The 25,713-nt window shown below is 41.8% G+C and overlaps 1 protein-coding gene across 1 annotated transcript in view; it reads left to right on the top strand.

Annotated features, from left to right (window-relative positions):
* The first annotated feature begins 695 nt into the window (after positions 1-695).
* SLC35F1 (solute carrier family 35 member F1) overlaps positions 696-25,713 on the top strand; it is a 415,311-nt gene continuing 390,293 nt past the window's right edge. Inside the window, exon 1 of the mRNA XM_032274949.1 lies at positions 696-1,384. Within this exon, the coding sequence (XP_032130840.1) occupies positions 1,206-1,384 (179 nt within the window). The 5' untranslated portion in view covers positions 696-1,205. The remainder of the gene's footprint in view (positions 1,385-25,713) is intronic.

The raw sequence follows: 25,713 nt of genomic DNA, 5'->3' as shown, positions 1-25,713 counted from the left end.
AAGATTTCTGTGGCAAATACACAGGACTCCCTTTTGGAGTTGGGGGACTATGAAAGGAACTGTAAGGCTCCCCTGCTGGGTGGTTTACCTCATTTAAGTCTTACAACTCCCCTGGGAGAAAGACACGCGTAGTCTCGCTGCACGGAGGAGAATGCCTCAGAATTTAAGTTAATTGCTTACAGTGTCTCTGCGGATAAGTTTCAGATGTGCCACTGAAACTCAAATCTGCTTAGGTTCCTTTCACAGCGCTACATTGCCTCAAACGGAGACGTTTTGAGTTGGTCTGATATGCTTTTTCCAGTTCGCAGAAGTGATTGGGAGAAGTTGTTTTTCCTCCAGGCCCATTATGGCGAGTGTAGGAGCAACATCTAGGATTCTCCGTTTGGGTTTCAAATCCGAGGCGGGCACCTGTCTCGGCGTCCTGCCGCTGTCCCAGGCAGCTGGTGCTGGATTCCGCGGCGCTCCGGCAGAAACGAGGAGTCTCCGCCAACTCCGCAGGGAGGATCTATTCCCAGCCCCCTTGTCTCCCTAAAAAACACCCAAACCAAAACAATCACAATCTAGACCGTGGGCCTCTGCGGACGGGGCGGAAGAGGGTCGGGGGCAACAAGGCACCTCGGCAGCGCCCTCTGGCGAGAGCAAAGCAAGCAAGTCCCCCGCCCGCGCCCGGCTCCGCTGCCGCCGCCGTCGCCGCGGCGCCCCCGCCCGGCTCTCGGGGTTCACTCTCGGTCTCTCCGTGAGACACAGACGGCAGCTTTCCGAGCGAGCTGGGGACAGGCTGAGGCGGCGCCAGCACAACTGCCGCCGCGCGCCCGGAGAAGACCTGGGCAAGTGGAAAGAAGGCGAAGCCGGAACTCCTTCCCCGAGCCGACGGGCACCTCCGCGCCTCCGCGCGACACCCTTCGCAGCCACTTCGCGGGGCGGGCCAGGACTTGGGGACGCGGCTCAGGAAGAGCCGGGGCGGGCGGCGGAGGGTGCCCCGGCGCGAGGGTTGGCGCACTGGGACTGGAGAGGAGTGAGTGGCGGGCTGGGCGGCGGCGGCGGCCGTAGCCGCGGGTGCCTCCCCGCCTCGCTGCTTCGCGGGCAGCACCGCCTCCCGGGCCGCGGCCGCCCGGCCGGGTCCTCTGCGCGTTCCCGGGCCCAGAGCCGGCGCACGATGCGCCCGGCTGCGTTCTGATCGCCGCTGCGCCTCAGCCTCCGCCGCGATGATCCCCCCCGAGCCGCCGCAGCAGCAGCTGCAGCCGCCGCCGCCGCCAGCCCCGCCGAACCATGTGGTGACCACCATCGAGAACCTGCCGGCCGAGGGCAGTGGCGGCGGCGGCGGGAGCCTGTCCGTCTCCTCCCGGGCTGGCGTGCGCCAGAGGATCCGCAAAGTGCTGAACAGGTGAGCCGCGGCGCCGGGCGAGGGCGCGGGGGGCAGGGGCTGCGGGCGCCGGGCTGCGGGTCCTCTCCGTCCCTCGGGTCCTCTGGGACGGGGTCGAGGCCGGGAGAGACTTAGGAGATCGGGCGACAACGCGCTTCGCAGTCTCTGAGAGGCCGCGGCAGCTTTGTCCCGGCGTGGGGAGCCCTGGAGTGGCGGGGCTGCAGCTGGTTCGAGGAGGGAGTTCGGAGAGGTGGGGTTTTTCGTACCTAGCCGCCCCGTGTGTGTCCGCACTCACACCCTCCACACGCGTGACGCCTCACTTTCCTTTCCCACTCGTAACCCGGCTTTGCGCTTGGGGGGTCGGGGGCTGTGGGGACCCGGCCAGGGCGGAGGAGGGAGGCGCGGGGCTGCGGAGATGGCGTGGAAGTCCCGGGCCTCGCACAATCCCCCGCCCCGCCCTGTCCGGCGGCTTCAACCCCTAGCGCCGGGGATGGGGTCGCAGCATCCGCCTAGCGGGCGGAGGGAACCCACTTCTCCGGCCCGACGCTGCAGTCGCCGCTCGGACTCTTCCCGGCTGGGAGCAGCGAAGAGGGGGCTAGAGGCCTGGAACAGACCCAGGCGAAGTGCAAAACGTTACGGGCAGGGTGTGAGCCGGCGGCGCCGTTATCCCGAATCGCCCAAGCCGGAGGGGGCGGGCGCCGATCACAGATCTCCAGTGCTGGAATCTGCGTAGTGGATTCAGGACCTGGACGTTTTAGGATGAGGACCTGGGTTGATGTGAAAATGAGGGTACCTCTGGCACCCCTGACTCAAATGTGATGTGAATGGGACTTTTTCTACTTAAGTAACTTGAAATGGTTGATGAGCTGACACATTAAAAAAATTGTATAGGGAATGGGTTTTGTGTTTTTTTATTTGGGTGCGTGGGTGCTTTTCGATGCATCTGTAGGGGTAACACTTCCAGTTGCTCTGTTCGTGCAGGTTCCTGTGTGGCACTGTTTTGGGTAGGCAGAGATTCCCCAACGAAATCACACGGAACTGTCTGGCGCTTAAAGCTCTGGTGGGAGCACAAATTATGTATAGAAATAGACTCTTGAGAAATATTTCTTTTTTTTGGAAGTATAGTTTAATTTAGTTATATCAAATCCCGAACCATTCAAGAATCCTTGGTGAAGAATTAATGCGTGTGTTAATTTATTTGTGAGTACTTCTGTAGGTTTCCATTTATTATCAAACAAGAAGAAATTCACTCTGAGGGGAGGCACTAGTTGGTAATAGAACTAAGTCTTTGATTTGTAGCTGAGAATACCGCCTTCCAAAAGATAAAGCAGAATAAATCAAGAAGACGCTGGCTCAGTACATATTATGTGAGCTTTGTGTATTTTATGAATACCTGGGGGTTTTTCTTTTTTTGAACTGCAAATACCTTGTCATTGGCTGTTTAAATTTTTAAACAATATATTTTTAATTATTTTTTCTCATCAAACTAGAAAAAATTGATGCAATAATTTCTCTGTGCTCAATTATATTATTGAATAGGTTATTTCTTGATATGTAATGAATCAGAGTTTAGAAAAAAAAGGATCGCTGAGGTAGGAGTGAGGGATACCTTGGCCAGTAGCTAGACAAGTGGTTTACAGCAGAGCCATTTATCCTCTTGGTCTCGTTTCTTCTTGTAAATTATGCTTAATAATACAGTACCTGTCTTACTTCCCTACCATGATTTTGAGAATTAGATAATGCTGAAGAAAACACTTGGGAAAGTATAAAGATCTACATGAATTAATTTATTCAACTCACTTTTGTTTTCTAAGGTAAGTCTAGGATAAACATAGGCAAATGAAGTTGAAGTCATGGTGTGTTACGAGTAGAGCCTTGTGTTTCATTAAGCCGTAAGTGATCTGTGACATGACTTGTACTAGTCCCAATGTATAGAGGAGGAACTTATACTTACGTTGGGTTGATGGCCTTTCATCTCAGATACAACCATGAATGGAACCCTAGGGTTGTAACCTTTAGACTTAAACTAAAACAATTATTTATTTATTTGTCTTTCAAAGTTATTCATAATTTTCAGTATAATATTTTGTATTGAGTAACTGGCTTTTCCTTATCCTTAAAGGATAAGAAGAAAATATTTCTTTCAAGAAAGAACATTTTTAGTAAGGAAATTGAAAACAAATCTGAACAAGTTTCAAAATCTCAATGACATAATTTATTTAGAATGCTGATGGGCTTGGCTTTTGTGTCATAATTATGTCAATGAGAGCCTTAATAGTGGCTGTGGAGGGATTTGGCTGTAGGTAAAAGTAAGAGTATGGGGGAGAGTGAATTTTTGAGATTCTGCATAGTGCTTGCATGTGGTTCCCCTCTGCTTTGTACCCTCATGATTGTTGGACTGGTTAGTAATGGATATCAGGCAGGCCCATTGGGGCCTAATCATAGCATCTTTGTTAATTTTCTAAGATCTCACGATCTGCTTACTTTCTCCTTTTTTGCTTCCTTCTTTTCTTCTTCCTCCTTCCTGAATAATTCACCCACATTGCCCTATCCACTCATTGTCTTCAGTTGTCTTTCCTCTATCCTTGTCGTGCAACAACTTAGCTTTTAGCAGAAAGTGGTTCCAAATTGGAAGCTACGAGCCAATGTAAAAAATATCCCTCCAACTTTTGGCATGCAAATATATGGTTAGCAGCATTCTATTGCTGTGAGCTGGTAGGGCTAGTCTCTTCAGTGACTGAAATGGAGGGCTGTACCACCATCAGGTCTTAGCATCCCTCTCGGCCAAAGGGGTAACGCTGAGATACAGAATGGTGCAATGGGATGAGAAATATTAGACTGTGAGCAAGGGAAACCTGGTGAATTGCCTGCCATTGATACAGTCTACAGCAACAGCTATCTGACAACTCAGAGGAAGAATTGCAAACACATATGCTATCTATATCCTGTCTACCAGGGAGAGTTAAAGAGAGAATTGCTCATCAATAATTAAAGGTAGTTCTTGCTCTCAGGAAGTTTATGGTGAAATATAGTGTTATATTAATAAAATCTGCCTTACATTATTCTGCATCATTTTATTTCCTTAGTATACTCCATAGCCTCTCCCCTTACTTTAAAGGTTTGTCGAGTTGGATTGTGCATTTTGGACACGACAATTGGGGCATTTCATTGGTTGACTACTCCCTTTCTGTGAAGCAGTTAGATTAGAATATAATTGTATTCAAGACCTGGTGAAAGTGGGGGTACTAGATAATTTTTAAAATAATTAATGGAACATGTCACATTTTTTCCCCTGGTATACTCAGAATTGTTTTGGCAAAGAGATGCCAGAAATACATGATAATTTAAATGCTGGGATAATTAATACTCTTTTAATATTCAAAGTTGTGAAACAATCAATGTATTGATTCAAACAAGGAAAAAATAAGGCAAAGCCTTCTTCATATTCCCTCCCTCCCTCCCTTCCTGCTTGAACATAGATTCAATCAGCAGAATTTCACAAGAACCCTTCCTTCTTTCCCTCCCTCCCTCCCTCCCTCCCTACCTACCTTCCTCCCTCCTTCCCTCCCTGCCTGCCTGCTTGCCTGCCTGCCTGCAGGATCTTGCTCTGTTGCCCAGGCTGGAGTGCAGTGGCATGATCACAACTTATTGCAGCCTGGCCTTCCTGGGCTCAAGCAATTCTCCCATCTCAGCCTCCCAAGTAGCTGAGAATACAGGTGCATACCACCATGCCTGGCTATTTTTAAAATTAAAAAAAAATTTTAGTAGAAACAAAATCTCATTCTGTTTCCCAGGCTGGCCTCAAACTCCTGGCCTCAAGTGACCCTCCTACTTTGGCCTCCCAAAGTGCTTGAATTGCAGGCGTGAGCCACTGTGCATCGCCCTCACTTATTTCTTAGCATAGTATAGTATATATTATCCTGCCACAGGGAAGCAGAAAACAGCAAAAAGAAAATACTTCAAGGGCAACCATTGATGACCCTCTCAAAGAAACTGCTGATCAGGTAGATTTCTTAGACACATACAGAAGTGGATACTGTCCTACATATTAAAGTACCTGAAGATTTTCTACTTTAACTGATTTCTTAATGAAATGTTTTTGAGAAATGAGTGATAGCTTGTTTTGTGTTTTGCGTATGTATGCTTTTATTTATCTTTTCCCACTTGAGTATTATTTTCAGTTGTTAACAGAAATATCTGTGAATTTCTAGTTTTGATACACTTTCTTCCCATTAAGACATATGGTGGGTTGTCTCAAATTATAAAGGGGTTTCTGCCTTGTTGAATCTTATGTTGGGAATGTTTAATCATTACAATGGAATGGCTACTGTCTCTGAGTCATCCATTCGTTTGATTTATAATGAACTGATTACCAACTTACATTTAGATCTATTTTCTTTAGATTTATTTTTAAATTTCTGAAAACTTTTTGAAATGTAAACCAAAGATCATTAAGGATATACATAGAAGGGTTTGAAGTTAGCCTACATAAAATCCATGTCCAAATAGGAAACTCACCATGTAAAATGGGCAATATGTGTACACAGTCTTTCTGAGTCATTATATAAGATGAACAGAACATCATGAACCAATGGATATGACTGAACTCTAGGTATTGCATACAGTTGGTGGAAACATATAATTTAGATGATCCTTTCTTATCAGTGAGAAGGCTTTTGTTAAGAAACTAATAGTGAAGCTCTTCCTCAAGCTGCTCCTTCTAACACATGTCAAAATGAGAAGAGGAAGATCAGCTACTAATGAGGTTGATTCATACAAAATATTCACATGGAACTGGGTGGTATGATTAAAAACAGACTTTTCTAAGATCAGTAGTAAATAAAGGATGACTGAAAGATACATTTATTTTTAGCTAAAATGACAAAATTATAAAAATAAAAGATCATCCCAGTATACTTGTATTTATGCACAGTACTTAGAAAAACTAATGTTCACATAGAAGGCATATTTGGATTACCTCAGATAAATATGATGCATTTTAAGTAATTAATGGGTATTAAAATTAATTTTAATTTTAATGTGTTTAAAATTACATGTCTTTGTGTGATTTTTCTTTCAACTTTTACTTTCTCAAAATCCTTCAGTGTCTTAGGGGCATCCTAATCGATGTCTGTTTTAAGTGTACACATCTGTAGATGTTGAAGGTACAGGCAATTGAATGGCTGCTCATGTAGCTCTAAAGTTACCTAATGCAAGAAATGATATATTATTTGGTTGCCATTTCTCATAAAAATAACATGCAGCATGTGAAAGTACCACCACCATATTTTAGTTTAGCTTGCTTGTTCATTTGTGTTCAGGCCAATAAGTGTTCACTGTACATTGTTCGAACACATTAATTCCTGATTATGCTTCTCAAGAAGTGTGCTTAGGAAGTCAAACTTCAGCAGATATATGGAAAAAACCTATTAATATTTGGCATATTTCTTAATGGTAACATGAACATATACAAGTATATATTCATTTATTCTTAAGCAGTAACTGTGTACTGAGCCCTATTCTGGAAGACATACATCATGAACAAATGTGACAAAACATTATTCTTGGACCAAAACCTCAAAATCTAACTGGGGAACTTGATATGTGTGTCACTATTTAAATGAACATTGCAATTCATAATCCGAATTGTTACACATAATGTCTAAATAAATGTTTCAAAATGTCTAGATACTGGAGTCATGTAAATAAGCTGTTCAATATATAATCCATATTAACTTTGTTCTGACACTTTGGAATTAGATAGGGACTCCTTAAATGTACAATAGTTTAGGAGGAATTTCACAAGAAATATCAAAGAAAATAAAAATATTCTTTAGGAAGTATTATCTTAGAAAAATATTAGTGGCAACTCAGTTAGTGGCAACATGAGTATAATTTTTTGAAGTATACTATTATTTAAGTTTTAAAAATATTGTTTCAGCCAGGTGTGGTGGCTCATGCCTGTAATCCCAGCACTTTGGGAGGCCGAGGTGGGAGGATCACCTGAGGTTAGGAGTTTGAGACTAACCTGGCCAACATGACAAAAACTCATCTCTACTAAAAATACAGACATTATCTGGGCATGGTGGCACACACCTGTAGTCCCAGCTACTTGGCAGGCTAAGGCACGAGAACCACTTGAACCCAGGGAGACATAGGTTACAGTGAGCCGAGATCACGCCACTGCACTCCAGCCTGGGCAACAAAGTGAAACTCCATCCCCCAACCTCAAAACAAAACAAAAATCCTATTATCTATTTACACACACACACACACACACACACACACACACATCTATAGTTTCTATTGAATTTAAATTCTAAACTTTGTCTCAAGAATATTTACTGTGTGACTCTGTGAAGATAAAAAGCTTTTAAATATCATTTTGCAAGTTCTGAGATTATTAGCCACAAGTTCCTAATACATTCCATTAAAAAATAATTAGAGAAACCAACTATAACTGAATAAACATTGAATAGAATTTTAAAACCAAATCATACTAATTATATCCAGATTTAGAGTGACAGGGCTATAATTTGTGATTATCCCTGACTCTGAGAAAGCTCGAAGTACCCTGATTTGTCCTATAAGATAGATCTCCTTTCCTCATTCATTGATTGATTCATCCAGGGAGTCTTTTATTCAATGAACGTTTATTGAGCAACTGTTATATGTTGGGCACTGCCGGATCGCAATGGCTGGTGTGGCCTCTGGGTGCCATTGGTGGAGTTTCTGTTACTAGCCTTTCAATATAACCCATCAAGGGGGCAATTTAAATAAAATAGAAATAAATATAACATATACCTCTCAAAATGATTTATTTTCAAAAATGATATTTTCAAGTTGATCTGACAAAAAAATTCCCATAAATTAGTTCTTTCACTTTTAGGAAAACTGCTCAGGTTGAAGACTGAACCCACAATAAAATTACTCAATGTCTACATAGATTCAAAGCAGCAGACCTTTTTTGATGAGTTTGTTTCACTCAGGGTTTAAAAAATATTTAAAAAGGAGGACCAGCTATTAATGTTCATCCAACTTCAGAATGTTCGAAGGAAAAGGAGAACAGATTTGAATCCCATTCACCCTCAGGGTAAACCTGTCAAGGTTCTTGCCATATAACTCAAGGAAACAGAGTTTTCTGAAAATATTCTTGTGCTGACAGTGCATAGGCAACTTTGTGGGCCTTGGGCACATGTTTGTACAGTGCAGACAGAGAGATTTAAAGTATGACAAGAGCATAACAAGGAGTTGGTGGAAGGACAGGATTTTTATATATAATTTAATACAACCTAATGAGAGTGTTTGAGATGTTTGAGTTAAAATTGGCATTTAGACAATGACTCAAGTTATCAAATTTTACATTATAAGGCATATACTTTATGTTATAAATCATTACATTATATGTTATTCTTCTAATAACAAAGATTAGACTTTCATAGTTTTCTAGATAGGGAAACAAGTTGATATGGTGATACAGCTGAGTGCTATTATAAAACCACAGAGGAGGGAGAGACCATGCTAGGCTGGAGAAAGGGCAGGAGGGATCAGGGATGGCGTTTGTCCTTGGCAGTGAAAGATAGGTAGGAAGGGAGTATGTGCGGGGAGGAGGAGGTGAGACAGGATGAGTCAGTTTTGGAAGTAAGAGATGGGGGAGAATTAAGTGTCCAGTTTGACAGTATTATAGGATGTGTTAATATAAAGGGAAGTAAAGGGAATAAAGGCTAGATTTGTAAGATGGGATCAGATAATGGAAAACCTTAGATGACTAATAAGCAATTAGACTTCATTCTGTGGGTTATGATTATTTTAGATTATTGAGTAGAGAAATGACATGATCAGAGATGTGCACAAATATGATACTCTGGGGGAAAATCTATAGGACAGAATGAAAGGGAAAGGACCAGAATTTGGGGATCAGTTAGGAGTCTACTGCAGTCATTTAGAGGGGAAGAAATGTGAGTCTAAGTGGAGTAGGAGCAGCCAGGATGGAGAGGGAAGTGCTCTGATTCGAACAGAATCTGGACCAGATCAGGTAGAAGAACATTTGATTATTTTTGAGAAAGCACTCAACAGTGCCTGTCAAATAGTGGGTATTTGATACTTGTTTGTTGAAAGGTTATTGAAAGCCACTACAAGAAAGAGATCTGCTCTCCAGGGCCTAGGGTGCTGAGTGAGCTAGAGAGGCTGCTGGGAGGACAGCAGCCAGCTATTCAGATTGTGGGCTATTGGCTCCTGCAGGACCATAGACTCTGTGGCCAGACTGTGATGAGAACAGAAATCGGGATTAAGCATTTAGAAATAGCTGTAGCAGTTTGACACAGCACTTTTATAATTTTTGTCCCAATATTAAAGAATTGGGTCTTGGTATTTTGGTTTTTGTTTTCTTCCATTTCATTTTTTTCTCATAAATGATTTTTATTTCACAAAAGAATTATCTGCAATGAGTTTTTTTAAACTGATATTTTATGACAAAATGTTTGAGAAGCACTGGTGCCAGCCAGATATCCAAGTGGGAGTAAGAGTGAATTTGGCTTCTGGGAATGCATCTAATCATGAATGGGGGGCTTCCTCATTGTGGTGGCATCAGGTTGGTACTAGTCATGGCCCTGAAAATCTGTACCTATAAGGTAATGATGTGGAAGCACTAGAGTAAGGCTGTCAATAGCTACAATAAGTATCAAGACCCCAGCCCAATGGCCTGGTCTTCAGTTGCGGCACCTTGCCTTAAAGGGGTGCCCTGCCCTGGAATGTGAGGCAGGGAAACTACTTAGAAGTGAAGAGTACAGGGCAGCAGCCCGGGCCTGTAGAATGGGCAGTAAGTGGGGAGTACTACTTTTCAGAGATCACACAGTTAAGGAGGTTACACTCTGTGTTTGGGTGACAGGAAGGTGGGTTAGGGTTACCTGGGGTCCCAACATGAGTGGCCAGACCACTGATACAGCTTCACCTCAAGCACTGAGGAGCACACACCAGGAGTCCCTCACTCTGCGTCAGGTGAGAGGCACAGTCTAGCTGTTAGGGATGCTTTGGGAAACAAGACAGAAGAGGCCTCTACTCCCGTGAAGACTGCATACTAAAAGAGAGGCAGGCAATAAAAACATAAAAAAGGTATCCAACAGTGGCAAATAATATGCAGAGAATCAGAGTGGGGTGATGTGACAGTGAGGGAATGGGTGTTTTTTCAATTTGGCTGGTCAGGCCCCTCTCTCTCTGATGATACTGAAACTAAGATTAGAATGGCCAACAGGAAGTGGCCACTGGAGGGTCTGGAAGAAGGTCATTCCAGGCAGAGATGCTAAGATGAAACAAGCCTTCATAATGATGTGAAAGAAAGGAAGGCTGGAGAGCAGGAAACAGAGAGTGTAAGGAAGGAGATCAGAGAGGGAGGCTGGTGCCAGTTCTAAGTGGGGTGGGGAACAAGTGGAAGATTTTAAGCACAGGAGTTGTCTGGCTAATGTTTTGAAAAGACCACTCTGGCTGCTCTTGGAGAATGGATTGCGGAAGAAGTATGTAGCTACTGGATAAAAGACATGTTGGAAGCATGCTGGCCGGTTGCAGCAGAAGTGGAGACAAGTGGTTGTAATCTGGAGTGATTTGTACTGGGAGGTGGAGTACACAGGGCTGAATGAGTAATTTGATGGGCAACTGAGGGAGAGGAATAAAGAAACATTTCCAGTTTTTTTTTGGCTTGAGCAATTGGGTGAGTGATGGTGCCGTTTTCTAAGGAGAGGAACATGTTTGTCGGTAGGAATTCAAGATTAACTTTGGCAAGTGAAGTTAGAGATGTCTAGTGGAAAGGTCAAAAGAAAGCTGGAGTATGGAATTCCGGGGAGAAGTCAGAGTTTGGAATTTGGATTTGGGGGTCATGAATCCTGGATGCATATGTAGATAGAGGGAAAGAGGGGTACCTAGAACAATTTGGGGAGCACTCTAACCTTCAGAATCAAACAAAGAAGAAGGACTGAGCAAAGGAAATGGAGAAGGAAGGATCTGAAGTAGGAAGGAAACCAGGAGAGTATGGTGTCCAGAAGCCAAGAGAAGAAGGTGTTTCCAGAAGGAGGCAATAAGCAGTCCACTGGTAATTCAGGAAAGGGCACAGGAATGACCAGGGGCTTGGCAACACAGGGAACCCTGGGGCTGTGACAAGCACAGGGTCAGAAGAGTGGTGCAGATGGAAACCTGGTTGGAATGGCTTGGAAGGGAATGTGAGGTGGAGGTGCTCAGAATATGACTTTTGAGACATTCTGCCCTAACAAGGAATCAGGTGTAGGGAGTCTTTTCATGGAAGAGATAATACAACAGGCCTGTGTGCTGAGGGGAACAATGTAGTAAAGAGGGAAAAATTGCAGGAAGGAGTGGGATAAAGGAAGGAGGGAACCTTGAGAAGGCTCTGATGGTGGGATTCAAAGCACAGGGGTTGGGGGCAGGCAGGAGCTAGTCATTGAGAGGATCAGGACATTGTCCACAGTACAGAGGAGATGCTGAGAATGGGGCTGTAAATGAAGGTAATTTGGTAGATTTTGTGGTGGGAATAAAAGGCAGTTCCTCTCTGGTGGCTTCTCTTACTCTGTGAACTCTGAGGCAAGGATATCAATAGTGAACGAAGATGCCAGTTGGTGGGGGAGATGTGTAGGATGTTTGTACAAAGAAGTGGGAAACAGTCACTTCAAAGAGTAAGAAAGGAAATATGCTAAAGAAGTGTTATGTGTAAATTTGACATTTGTGGTGGGGATTCAGTAGTGGGTGTGATGAGCAGAAAGAAGCTACTGCTGTTTAGAATCTGCCGCCTTGGAAAGGATGAACTCAGATCTGTGCCCAAGAAGCCAGAACCATCATCATATAAGTGAGGATAGTGGGGGAGGGCATATTTGAGGGGGTTCAGTAGGACTTGGGTCCTGATTGTATTGGGGATTGGGTATGAGAGAGAGAGAGAAGAGGATATTAAGAAAAATTTAAAATAGTGAATTTTTTTTTTTTTGTTTTTTTTTTTTTCTTTTTTAAAGAAACAAAGTCTCACGCTGTCAGCCAGGCTGGAGTGCAGTGGTGTGATCATAGCTCACTGCAGCCTCAAGCTCCTGGGCTCAAGTAATCTTCCCGCCTTAGCCTCCTGAGTAGCTAAGAGGTGTGCACCACCATGCTGGGCTAATTTTTAAATTTTTTTTGTAGAGATGGTGATCTTGTTATATTCCCCAGGCTGGTCTCAAACTGGGTTCACGTGATGTTCCTGCCTTGGACTCCCAGAGTGTTGGAATTACAGCCGTGAGCTATCACACCTGGTGATGAGATGTGACTTAGCAATCACTTCCAGGTTTTGTGCCTGGGCCACTGGAATGATGGTGTCCCCTTTAGCCTGTGTTGTATGTTTTGTTTTAGGAAAACAATTTAACTTTTGAGGGTTTCAATTCTCTCATTTGTAAACTGTTTAAAATAATCCTTGTTCTTCATTTCCCTTTGGATATTTGGGATTTTTAAATGCAGTAATAGCTGGGAGAGGGTTTGGAAAGCTGCCAAGTACCATGTAATTGTTATCCTGGTCACAAAATTAAAAGGAGGGCCTGGGTTTTCACGGCTTTGGACTGTCATCTGGATTGTGATAAATGCTGACTGGCTTCCTCGGCTTGCAGTGACTTTGATGCACAGTCTATGGCCCTGTCGTTTTCGCCATGAGCCTTGTCAGAGTCTGAAGTGTAACCCACCGATCTATGAACAAGGGTACTAGGTTGTTTACTTCAATGTGTTTGTGTTTGTTTATATATATGTGCATATAAAATATAAATATAGTAAGTAAATATTATATAAACAAAGTATAAATGTATATATATTTAATAAAATTATAAATCTATGTATTTATGGAGAGTATACAGCAAACCTCCTTTTGGGAAGGTGGTTTCAGCAATGGCATATGTCCTGCTGTCTAATTGTGCCTCTCAGCCCTGGAGCTCCGCGGTACCTGTGGTTCCTGAAAGAGAGTTTGACAGGCTTCAGGAAAGGGTTAGTGCCTCTTGAACTGGGGAGATTTCAAAACGAGCATGGGCCTAAAAGGCTCCACAGTGGCAGGCAACGAGATGGACAGAGCTGCTCAGAGGAAAGGGACAGAGCCGCTTTAATGTGCTAATGAGGGGAAGCCCAGATGCCTGCGGGCTCTGTGGAGCTCTTTGTGACGCCGGTTCCCGGGGTTGGCTGGAGTCTCTGTCCCTATCTGGATCCTGCTGCAGGCCCGGGAAACACTGCGCTCTTAGAGAGGGGCCTTGTCCTCCACAGATAGCCCCGCAGACCCTCAGAATGCGGGTGGACGGGGAGGGCGTGCTCGAGCCTCGGGACTGGGTGGTGGCTGGAAAAGGGGCGCCAGGAGTCGGGGGAGGGGTGCTCAGACGACCAAGGACCTGACGGGGGCGAGTGTTCCACGGGATGTGTGGTGTCAGAACTGGGAAGGACCTTTGTAGCTTCGCGAAATTAACCGTTTTTCCTCCACAACTGCCAAGCTAGGCGAGTGGCCTTCAGGGCCATCCAACAGGAGATAATCTGTCCTTGGAACTAGTGCAAGTCAGTGTTTGACTACTTACGGAGAAAGTCTGAAACGTCACAGCCAACCAAATAAAAATCACCACCATCCAGTGAGTGCTGGAATGAAAGTCACGTTCTGGTTATTTCATTCACAGATGGCTCCAAGATTGCTAGATGGGAGGGCTTAGAGCATCCATTGAGTGGCAGCTGGGTCAGGGGATTGTCTTGAAGTTGAGTTTGCGTATCAGGAACACAGTGCAGGATTTACAGAGAGTATGTTTACCTGTACTGATCCATCTGCTGATGAAGAGATTGGGTAACCGGAGCCCTTCCAGCTGCCCTTAAATGCTGCCTCTAGATTTCATTATAAAGTTTGGGTCATAAATGTCTCTGGAAATACAAGTTCCCAGGTAAAATAGACAGATGAAGATGATTGATCCATGATATCTTTACTTTTGTGTCTTATTTTTCCTTTCTGAATATTTGTGGGGGATATATATTTAAATATAATATATATACATTATATATGTTATTTCTCAATGTGTATGATATATTATTTGTAATGAGTCTTTGTCCATCTATCTGAATCTCTTTTTGTGTCTTGCTCTATTTCTCTTTGACTGACACACACACACACACACACACACACACACACACACGCTAAGACTGATAGGTAGAGGATAGTCTTCCATTTGGAGCAAGTTGTCTTTCTTAATTGATAATAGCCCCCCGATTTTTTACCATGTTTTTTGGGAGGGAGAGCTCAGAGTTAGTTCAAGAAGAATGATTTATTTTTAAAGTGTTTTATTTCTATTTTGGAGCCACACTGAATTGATATCACCTAAGAAAATAGAAATATTCAGTGTAGAATTGCCCATGAGCTAGCTATATTGGAAAGTGTGAATGCACCTGTAGAACAGCCACCCCTTAAGGGTTTCCCCCCATGTTCCTGAGCCATATATGGCTTCGTTATAACACTTCAGTTCTAGGTGACAATGAATAAGTACTGTAACTTGGCTTTCAAATTTTGCTCTTTTTTACCTCTTCTGAGTCTAACAGTTTCTGTGATTTTAGTGCCTTTCAGGCAAAATTCTTCTATTTTATATAAAAAATTTTCCCTTACTTGTTACTTCACATCTATTTCCTGCCCCTAATGGGATACATACCATTTGGATTCACCTTCCTTAGTGAAAGCTGGGTGCTTTCAAGCCTAAAGAAGTATAGGCAATGAGGTGCTTGCTTTCACTGGTTTTACAAAATTGATCATTTGCAGCTCTAATGCTGATAAATGGACTCATTTGGGTCCAATACAAAGACACCCTAATTATTACTTCCCTGGCCCCAAAGTTAATTGCAACCTGAGAGCATGCCTTCCACAATGAAAGAAGAAAAACACCGTTTAATGCATTAACAGCAAGGGGTATGAGATTGTTCATTTTGGATATCAATTGTCAAAGAAAATAGTGATGATGAAAAAATGTAAATGGGAATGTAGGTAGAATAAACTTGTATACTGGACTTGCAATTGATTAGGCTGGGGCTTGGTGAATTAAGACAACAACAACAAAAGATTCTTAGCCAAATTGTTGTCTTTATTGTCACAGCTAGAAAGCCGTTCATTGGATTTAAAATCCAAGGGTTCTCTTCCTTTTTAGTTGCTATTGAACAAGCATGTAAAGGCCAGAGTCTACAAAGTACTTTTTTTTTTCTAAAAGAAATTTCCACAGCCTGGTGTATTCTACCACAAAGAGTAGTTGGAGGAGATAACACTTGCTTGATGAATTTAGTGGCATGCTTATGGCAGGCTGAGGAAGAAAAGCTAAGAGACTTGTATGGTAATTAGGTAGTCCCAGCTCAAAGTAAGCACAGGGAAGGGAGAACAACTTTTTTTAATTCTCATTCATAAATATTTTCCTAAACAAGTTCGACCAGTTAGATATTAATTTGAGTTAAATTTCTTCTTCATATGCATCACCCTGAGAAAATTAAACAAAATTAGATTTGTATCATTTGCATGTTACTTTTAGGAAAACATAGTCCTAAATGTGGTTAGGAGATGAAAACATATATAAGGTTAGGTCCCTGCTCTCAAGTACGCATATATTTTTATTTGTATATATTCATGGAGTACAAATGCAATTTTCCTACATCATTAAGTATATTTTAATTTAGTTAATCAGTTATTATTTTAGTAATCAACATGATTACTAAAATCGAGTTGATTACTTTTACTCTGCTTTCCCTTGAAGAGCTGAAATCAATCATAGAGAAGGATGGGAGCATTACTTGAAGGAGTCTTTAGAACATGGGACATTGACATTAGGACAGGTCTGACTGCAGTGCTACATGCTTGGAGCTTGCCCTATCACTGGACTTTCATTATGTGGGATGATTGACATCCTCTTTAAGCCAGGTTTAGTTTGGATTTGTATAACTTGCAGCTGAAAGCATCGCTAAGCGTCTTCCTATGTTACCAGCAGCCACTTTATGACCGTGAGGTTGGAGTTTCACAGGGGAGCAAATTGTATCACTAGAGAGTTTGAAGCATTTCGGGCTAGTAAAGAAGAACACCTAGGCATGGAGAGCACCAGAGATCATCTTTGCAATCTTTGAAATATGTTCAGGACCCTCCACCAATGGAATCAAATGTCATTTCACCAGATTTTCAGAGGCACACTTCTCAATAAATGTTTGAGAATATATCTGTGCCACAGCTATGCAAATTTTGACAAGTTATCTGAAATACATGGTTTCTAAATCCCTACGAACTCTTAAAATCTATGATTATACATGACAATACAGCCCAAAGACCTTCTGACAGATCAGATAAAGTTTCTTTGTAGAGTATATGTATAGTCTTTCTTCTTAATATGCTGGCACCTCAGAATAAAATTACAGCCCAGGCATTTCAGCATTCATTCCGTATGTGCTTGTGGCTTAGAGGCAAACAACCCATGCAAAGAGTTTAGAACTTAAATGTCCTGTGTGCTAAAGCAAAACTCCAATGAAGGAACTATTAGATACCTCAGTATACTGCAATAACCTGGCAAAAAGTAGGCTCAGTTTTCTGTACTGTAGTAGAATAGAAATTGGCATATATATATTTAAGTGTCTGTTAACCTAGTTGGCTTTTAAATTCCAGCTCCAGAAAACACAAATGTGACACCTTGAGGAGCAGGGCAATGCCAGAATGTTGTTAACTGTGACAAGGTTTCTTTCCTCTCTTCAGTGTATGTTGCTTCACTAAAGCAGGGTGTTTTATCCGGTATGAAGTGATAGAAACTTGCTTTATAATTCTATAAAGGATCTGCCTACATAAAAAAGAGTAATGAAGTCATTTGGCTTACATTTTTTATATCATTTGTATTGCCTCTATACAGGATTGCGTGAGGCAGTTTCTATAGCTTGCTGTAAGCAATAAGCCTCTAAATGTTAAATGCTGACTCAACATAAGCATGTCTGCAGAAGAAGATGATTAACTTGAAGAGAAGCTAGCGTCAGCAAGAAGAAATTCAACCACATATTCAAAAAGAATATAGAGTATTTACATGTGATATCTTCAGGAGCCACCTCAAAAAGAGAAAAACGTAATTGTGTTACATGTAAATAAGTGTGTTCTCTCCCTTCTATTGTTGACATTTAAGATTTTGTTCCCCAAAGCCTTGCATTGGTTTTCTCGTCTAGATATCCACTTTACCTCAGATAATTAATCTAAGCCAATTAGTTTATGGCATTTCTCTGGAGTCCAGGGCATTGATATTGTTGTTGGTCTTGGGGTGGGCAAAGGTCCCAGGTTGGTACAGCGGATTGAAGAGAAAGTACTTGCATTTAGGTGGCGGAGGAGCTGTCTCTTTCTCTTGCTGGATTTGATAAAGCCATCTTGCTACTGGCTGCTAACAGTAGCCACTTTATGACCCTGAAGGAAACCAGTGGTAGATATCACTAATGGTAAGGACAGCAGAGTAGACAGAAGGAAAGTAGCTGGGTCCTTGGAGATATTATTTAGCAACTGATTGCTGTGCTACATGCTTGGAGCTTGCCCTATCACTGGACTGGCATTATGTGGGATAATGAATATTCTGTTTAAGCCAGGTTTGGTTGGGATTTGTTTAAGAGTTAACCAGGTTTTAGTTGGGATTTCATGCTTGCAGCTGAAAGCATCCCTAACTAATTACATACCTCTTTTACTCTGCCCTGAAACTGATGAGCTTTGAATACCATTCAGGACCTTTTCATTTCTTTCATCTAGATACATCTGCCAAGGAAGAGCAGGGACAGGTTTGCTTGAGTCTGCAATGTGCAGGGTGGTTTGCCCAAGATGTGGTTCCACTGAAGGTAGAAGAATGGGCTGTATGGTAGATGTCATCCATACCTGTCTGTATATTCATACCAGTCTGTGGCACCTTTAGTAGTCCAAATCTGGTCTGGATTAGACAAATATATTGAGGAGGTTGAAGTGCTGGGTGAAAGGCCCCTCACCCCACGTCATCATCCATTTATTTATTTGTTTGATAAGCATTTATTCTGAGCCTGCTTTGCCTAGACTGGTGCTGGCATTGGGTATATGAAAGATCTTACACAGTGTAATGGAAAACCATGGGAGCACCCAATCAATGGAGTTGGGGAAGACATCTAAGCATATGACAGTGATATAGTTTGGCTCTGTGTCCCCACCCAAATCCCACCTTGAATTGTAATCCCTATAATCCCTATGTGTCAAGGGAGGGACCAGATGAAAGTAATTGAATCATGGGGGTGGTTTCCACCATGTTGTTTGCATAGTAATGAATGAGTCTCACGAGATATGATGGCCTTATAACTGTCTAGCATTTCCTCTGCTTACACTCATTCTCTCCAGCTGCCCTGTGAAGAGGTGCTTTCTACCATAATTGTAAGTTTCCTGAGACCTCCCCAGCCATGGGAACTGTTTGTCAATTACACCTTTTTTCTTTATAAATTACCCAGTCTTCGGTATTTCTTCATAGCAGCATGAAAATGGACTGATACAGACAGCAGTTTAGCCAGAATTTAAAAAGGAGTGTGTGTGTGTATGTGTGTGTCTGTGTAAGTGTGTGTGTGTGTGTGTGTGCGCGTGCACATGTGTGGTGGGGCTGGGGGTTATAGGGTATAGTGTTTTAGACAGAGGAAGCAATGCATCAGAAGCCTGTGAGTGGGTGAGGATGTGATGAATTCTGGGAAATGAAACAGGTTCAGATGGCTACAGCCATATGTGAGAGGAAGAAATGTCAGAGGCTGGAGGAGTAGGTAGAGTCCAGATCATACAGGGCTTTGGAAGTTTAAGTTGTGTGTTTTGTCTTAAGAGCACTAAACAGCATTGGAGACTCTAAGCAGAAGAGTAACATGACTTATGTGTTCATAAGATCTGGCTACCTGCAGTATAAACAGTGAATTTGAGTACAGTAAGATTGGTTACAAGGAGCCCAGTTAGAAAACCATTGTAGAGGAGAAATGGAGAGTTATGATATACTCTAAAGTTACAGTGTAATTCTCCTTTATGAAACCATGGGTTTTGGTTTGTAATTACTGCATAAAAGAAAGGTGAATCGAGTTTGATGCTGATCCTTGTTTGATTTCATTTCGTGTACCAATCTTGTGACCTCCAACAAGTTATCTAAACTCACTCAGCTTTAGTCACATCATTTGTGAAATTATACTGAGAATACCTATCTCTTAGTGATACTAAGAGGATTAAAGATGGTAACATATTTATAGTTCTTGGCACAATGCCTGAAACATATTAGTTATTATAATGATTAATATTTAGCATAATGCATGTGTAAGAAAGAAATACAATAATGAAGGCAGAAGAGAGTCTTTCTGAGCTCCTTCATGATCTGAGAGTTGAGATACACATGAAAATTGCAAAGTGTAGCAATGGTGCTATCCTTTTATTCTTTGGGAGTGGGACTCGTAGTAATTATATAGGCATCACATTTCTAATAATCTTTGATCCTGGAAGAAGCAATATAAAAATCAAGACAAAACTGCTAAGTAGAAGGTGTGTCTACTTTTGGCTAAGAGAAAGAGGAGGGAAAACGTATTGACTTCACAGGATAGAGAGAGAAGGAGTCTTAGCCCTGGGAGATGCTGGGAGCAGGGGCTTCAAAAGACCTGTGCCTTTGCAGTGAGAACATTCTGCAGAGACACACCTGGAAGCTGATGAAAGTAAGTGTACATCTTTTAGTGCAGGGACTTCTGTTTGTTTTTCCAATCACTTAGAACAGTGCCTGCCATATGGTAGATACTGTAGTCAACAAATATTTGTTGAATGAATGGATGAATGGTGATGGGATGGATGTGCTTCCACCACGTTTTGAGTTCTGGGATTACAATTTCTGCCAGGGCGTAGACATATGATGGGTTAGGTTCCCTCCATTTGTTGCCTACAAAGCAGCCTTGTATTTTCTATTGCAGTCATTAGAGGAGCTAATTAGAGAAGCTAATCAATAGCTGATGAACTGATTCATGGAGATAGATTTCTCAAGCCAGAGTTTGAAAGAAAAGAACAGATTCTTTCCTTGAGCAGTGTAAGCAGCTAATTTTAGTCAGCAGGTGTTGCAGCTTTTAAAAGGCATTTGGCAGTATTTCCTTCTACTCCCATTTCATCCAAAATATGTAACTTTCCTCGCTTCCATTCCAGAAACATGCTGCTTTGTGAGTGTTTTCTGAGTAGAAAAAGGAATTATGGGAAAGTATAATCAAGAAAAAAACATGAAGTGTTTAGCTCAGAACCTGGTCCCATAGAAAATGGCAAATAAAAATGAATATAGAGCTGCCATTCACAGAGTGTGGCTGGAGAAAAGAGATGGCGGGTAGACACTGCTTCATGCTGAAGGTGGAGGAAATCTCTCTTGCATCACTGGAGATAATGTGTCGCTTTTAGCTTCCTCAGTCTGAATCAATTTCTGTATCCAGAACCTTGGCTTATAATTTTACACGTCAATACCTATTTACTTAGAGAAGGGCCAATTAGTTTTCTTTATGCATTATTTAAAAACAAACAAATCCCCTTCAAATCAATTGGTGAAAACAAAGTAACCTAATGCCTTGAAAAAAATAGATCCTTAGGGAAACAGTTTGATACATAATTCTTGAGATGAGAACCTGGTCTCCAGAATAGTTATTTTCCATGATACATTTCTAATCATAAATTAGATGTATGCCAGAAGTTGATAACACATATAAGCCATACATATTAGTTTGCTCCATGTTCATGCAGTCCACTGTGAGATGCCAGACTTAGGTCTTTGATGAAGACAGTGTGGATGTTTTTTGCTTTTTGGAGAGCAGTTGCAGAAGTCAATCAAGTATGGTAGCAGCTTGCTTCAATGGGCTGTACATGGTCTGCAATTATAGATCATGTCTCACTAGTATTACAAAGGGGTTGGAGAACAGCTAGGTAGTTGTGATTGTAAAACTGGCCCAATTGTCTCATAGAATTGATGTTTATGGTTTCTATTGAATAAACATATAAATTGAACCTCCCAGCCTTAAAAACTTGAGAAACTTAACGTTTGTCTTATGCAAGTTCCTTTCTCAGGAAACCAATCATCAGGCCTCCTGGATAGTATGAAGGAACTGAAACTTACTAGATCACCACATCTGGACAATGAGATGCAAGATCCCTCACCCATCATGATTTCCTATCTGACCAACGCCTTCCTTTTGATGAACTCCTCTTCCTTACCCCTCTCTAATTCCTGTTTTCCCACGCATGGTTACATTTCTTCCCTGCTATATAGTTGGTCAGGGAGATGGTTGAGGCTACTCTTCCATCTCCTCAGCTGTAGCACCAGAATAGAGCCTTCTTCTCTGGCAATACTCATTATCTCAGTGACTGGGCTTTTTGTGTGGTAAGCAGCAGGACCTAGACCAAACCCCTAGGATTTGGTAATAATTGTATCAATAGGATCTATCTCTCTCTCTCTCTCTCTCTCTATCTATCTGTCTATTATAATTATATGTAAGTATTACATATTCGCATTTGTATATATGTGTATGCCTGTATACATGTATGTATGTATATGTATTGTGTGTGTATATATATGTGTATGTGTGTGGGTGTATATATATATATATATATACATGTATATATATAGAGAGAGAGACAGAGAGGGAGAGAGAGGAGAGATTTACTTTAAGGAATTTGTTTTTGTAACTGTAGGGGATGGTAAGTTTCAAATTTGTAGGGCAAGTCAGCAGACTAGAAAGTCAGGCTGGGTTTCTATGTTATAGTCTTGAGGCTGAATTTCTTCTTCTCTGGAAAACCTCAGTTTTCACTCTTAGGACATTTAAGTAACTGGATGAGACCCACCCATATTATCTAGGGTTATCTGCTTTACTTAAAGATAACTGCTTGTAAATGTTAATGACATCTATAAAATACCTTCCTAGCAAACATCTACACTAACATTTGACCAACAGCTGGGCACCATAGCTTAGCCAACCTGACACATAAAATTAATCATCACAGTGATAATGACAATTAATGGTAATAGTGATGTTACTCTCAGATGTCTTGGAATTACTATGTATCAGCCACTTTGCTAAGTTCTTTACATTTATTATCCTGCTTAATCTTTTCAAACCATCTCCATTTTAAAGATGAAGATACTGAGCCAGAGACGTCTGTAAATTGCCCAGTCACATAGATACCAAGTGACATTGTTAGGGCTTGAACCTATTTGGATCTGAGTTCATGCTCTTACATAGTGTTCTGCAGAACAGATATTAGTTGGTACCATTTTGTTTTGTCCCTTTGGCAAAAAGTTGACTTAAGCTAGGATATACAAACATGCAAGTCATTGTCTTATGTTCTCAGGAAGTCCAAGTTAAGTGGATCCATGAACTAAAAGGATATTGTCTGGACTCTACTTTTTGCTCCATCTCTTGGCTCTGTTTCCTCTTAGCTTTGTTCTGTAGACAGGCCCCCTCTAAGAGGAAGGCAGGACTCATATCTTTTGACTCAACAAGTGGAGTAGAAATGGACTTTCCTCTTCCACAGCATTATAGCAATTCCAGAAAATGACCAGTCTTGCTTTGATGATGGCCTTATTCCTGGTCTAATTCCTAGGCCCAGGACGTGCCACTTTTTGGTTTGTACCACCTGGAGCTTGCTTTGAACCCTGTGTTGGATGGCTCAGGGGACCGAGAGCCAGGGTATCATGATGGAAGCTACACTAGAACAGACAGAGTGAGGCAGGGCACTGCCATGCCCAGCCTCCCATCACCCCCAGTCACATGGACACTTCCTTGGAAAGACTGCTGCTTAGGACTGGACTGAGTGTGACAGTCTTAGATTTTCTCAGTAGGTAGAAGTACCCTGAATTCATTTTGTGGGAGCCCTGTTTTTAGTGCCTTGGGTTGCATGAAAGGAAAGCTCTAAACTATCTAGAATTTAAATATGTACTTAAATTGTTTTTTCTCTGATTCAAAGTATAGGACCTAGATAGGCCTCTTTTCTAAGCCTTAATACTAAATTAGCCTTTCAGTAGGTGCCTAAACAGCAAAAACAGTCTTAGGGAGGTAGTAGTGTGACCTAATGCTCATGTCACTTTATGCTTTCTAACTGCTGATCATAGACCACCTTGAAATATGGCTGTTTGTATTCCAGTCTTCCTTCTTGACTGTGGCTATTGCAAGGCAAGGCCCAATCTTATTTCTCTTAGTAACTCACTGCAGTTCCTGGCACAGATTTCTGTTGCAGTGGACACTTAGTAAGTGCTTTTGAGCAAGTGAATGAATCTGAGTCACTGTGGAGTAAGATAATCTATTGTGTGTGGCACTCAGAGATTTCCAGTGTAATTTTCGGAAGAAACAGGCACAGAACAGGATTAAGGGCATTGGTTCTATGTCAGGCCATCTGAACTTGAGTCTTTTACTTTTTACCCTTTTAACCTCTATACCCTTATCTGTCAAATGTAGATAGTAGAATCTACCCCACAGAGATGTTATAAGACTGTGTTGTAAGCACCTGGCCTGTCGTTAGTTTTCAGTAAACATTAGCTGTTATAATTATTGGTGGTGTTCATTGTTTCTGGTGCTAGGAGGTTACCAGGCCCTAATTGAATGTGGCCCTATTTGAATGATTTTGTTATGCTTATAATTGTGCCTCTATCATATGTAAGAACTTAGGCCTATTCATGCTTGCATTGCAAAAATAAAGAAATACCTTTTTAAAAAAGGGTTGTTCCTTTTTCTTTTTTAAAAGAATGCTAATGTATATGTCAATAAAGCTGTTACAAAAAACAAATACAAAACAATACTAATGTACAGGTTGTTCTGTAATGATCGTGATCTCTGGCATGATAAACCTGCAGCTAGTTCATCTTGATAATCCCCAAAGACATTTTTTCTTCAAGTTGACTGAATTATTTTCGTTGTGAATGTGGCCCATTTCTCTCTAAGCTCATGGTTGATTAGTGAATTTAACTTTGTCATGTTCATTCTCTTATAGTTCAGTCACTTTCTGGCACATCATTTGATAATCTTTACATTCCAACTGCATTCAAATTACTCACAGGGTTTTTTTTTTTTTTTTTTAAACTTTGCAGGTAGATCTAATTGTGTGATTAGGGGAAGGTCGCGTGAAGTGTGTCAAGGCTTCTCTGGAATCCACTCGATTTCTAGATACATGGGGAGGACTAGAAGTGCCTGCATAGAAGTCTTTAGACTTGTAGCACAGTGCAGACTCCTGAAGGAACTACTGCAGCCAGTTGCTGCTTAATTATTGCTAGCAGATTTTGAGAATCTATGGATAAAGAGTTGCCTCTAGATCGAGGTGGGAAAATGCCTGTATTGTTTTTCACTATAGTTGGCTAATATATTGCTGTGATTTGACAGTTTGTGTCCCTCCGAAATTTATGTTGGAATTAAATACCAAGGTGATGATTTAAGCGTGGGGTCTTTGCAAGGTGATTAGGCCATGAGAGTTCTGCCCTCATCAATGGGATTAATGCTCTTATAAAAGAGGTTTCTGAGAGCTGCTTGGTCCTTCCATATCTTCTGCCATGTGAGGACACAGCATTCATCTTTGCCCTCTCACTATGTGAGGACGCAGCAAAATGTGCCATCTTGGAAGCAGAGAGCAGCGTTCACCAGACACTAAATCTGCTGGCACCTTGAATGTGGATTTCCCAGCTGACAGAACTGTGGGAAATACATTTCTACTATTTATGAATACTCAGAATGTGGCATTTTGTTATAGCAGCAGGAAAAGACTAAGAAATACATTTCAGATTTTTGACTGTTATCTGTATTTCAAGGAGTAGAAAACCAAGGCATATGAAGTTTAAGATAACAGATCAAGTAGTAGAGCTGAGATTTGAATTCATACAGTTTGGCTTTAGTGTCTGTTCTCTTAACCATCACACTATACCTACATAGATGGCAACAAGGAACACCTTTTAAAGCTTCTGTTGTCTCATCTCAGATAAATTAACTTTCTGTACCCAAATCCAAGATGAAAAATGCTAGATAAGCGAAATCTCAGGCATTGAGTCTTTTCTTCCGGATGACCAAGACATTCAAATCCTTCATTTCTGGAAACGTACTTTGTAGTATAATTAGCATTGTCTGAACAACATCTTTTTAAGGATGGTATGAAGTTTTCAGGAAATGAAAACACCATGTGGGACTTCCAGAACTTGGAGTAACTGGAAGTTGATCCCCATTTTGCTTTGGAGGTGACCGGCCAACCAATGTGATCTTTAGGAAGCTCCTCTAACCCAAGAGACATGCACACATATTCGATTGGGATTCCGGACCCATGAACCAGCAGTTTTCCCAAGACCTGTCTCCTGCCCTGCGCTACCCCAGACCTC

This window comes from Sapajus apella, unplaced genomic scaffold (assembly GCF_009761245.1).
Source record: "Sapajus apella isolate SASKATOON/1434 unplaced genomic scaffold, GSC_monkey_1.0 scaffold6, whole genome shotgun sequence".
Taxonomy (NCBI): domain Eukaryota; kingdom Metazoa; phylum Chordata; class Mammalia; order Primates; family Cebidae; genus Sapajus; species Sapajus apella.
The sequence above is the reverse complement of the archived record's forward strand: the minus strand, read 5'-3'. Positions and strand labels throughout refer to the sequence as shown.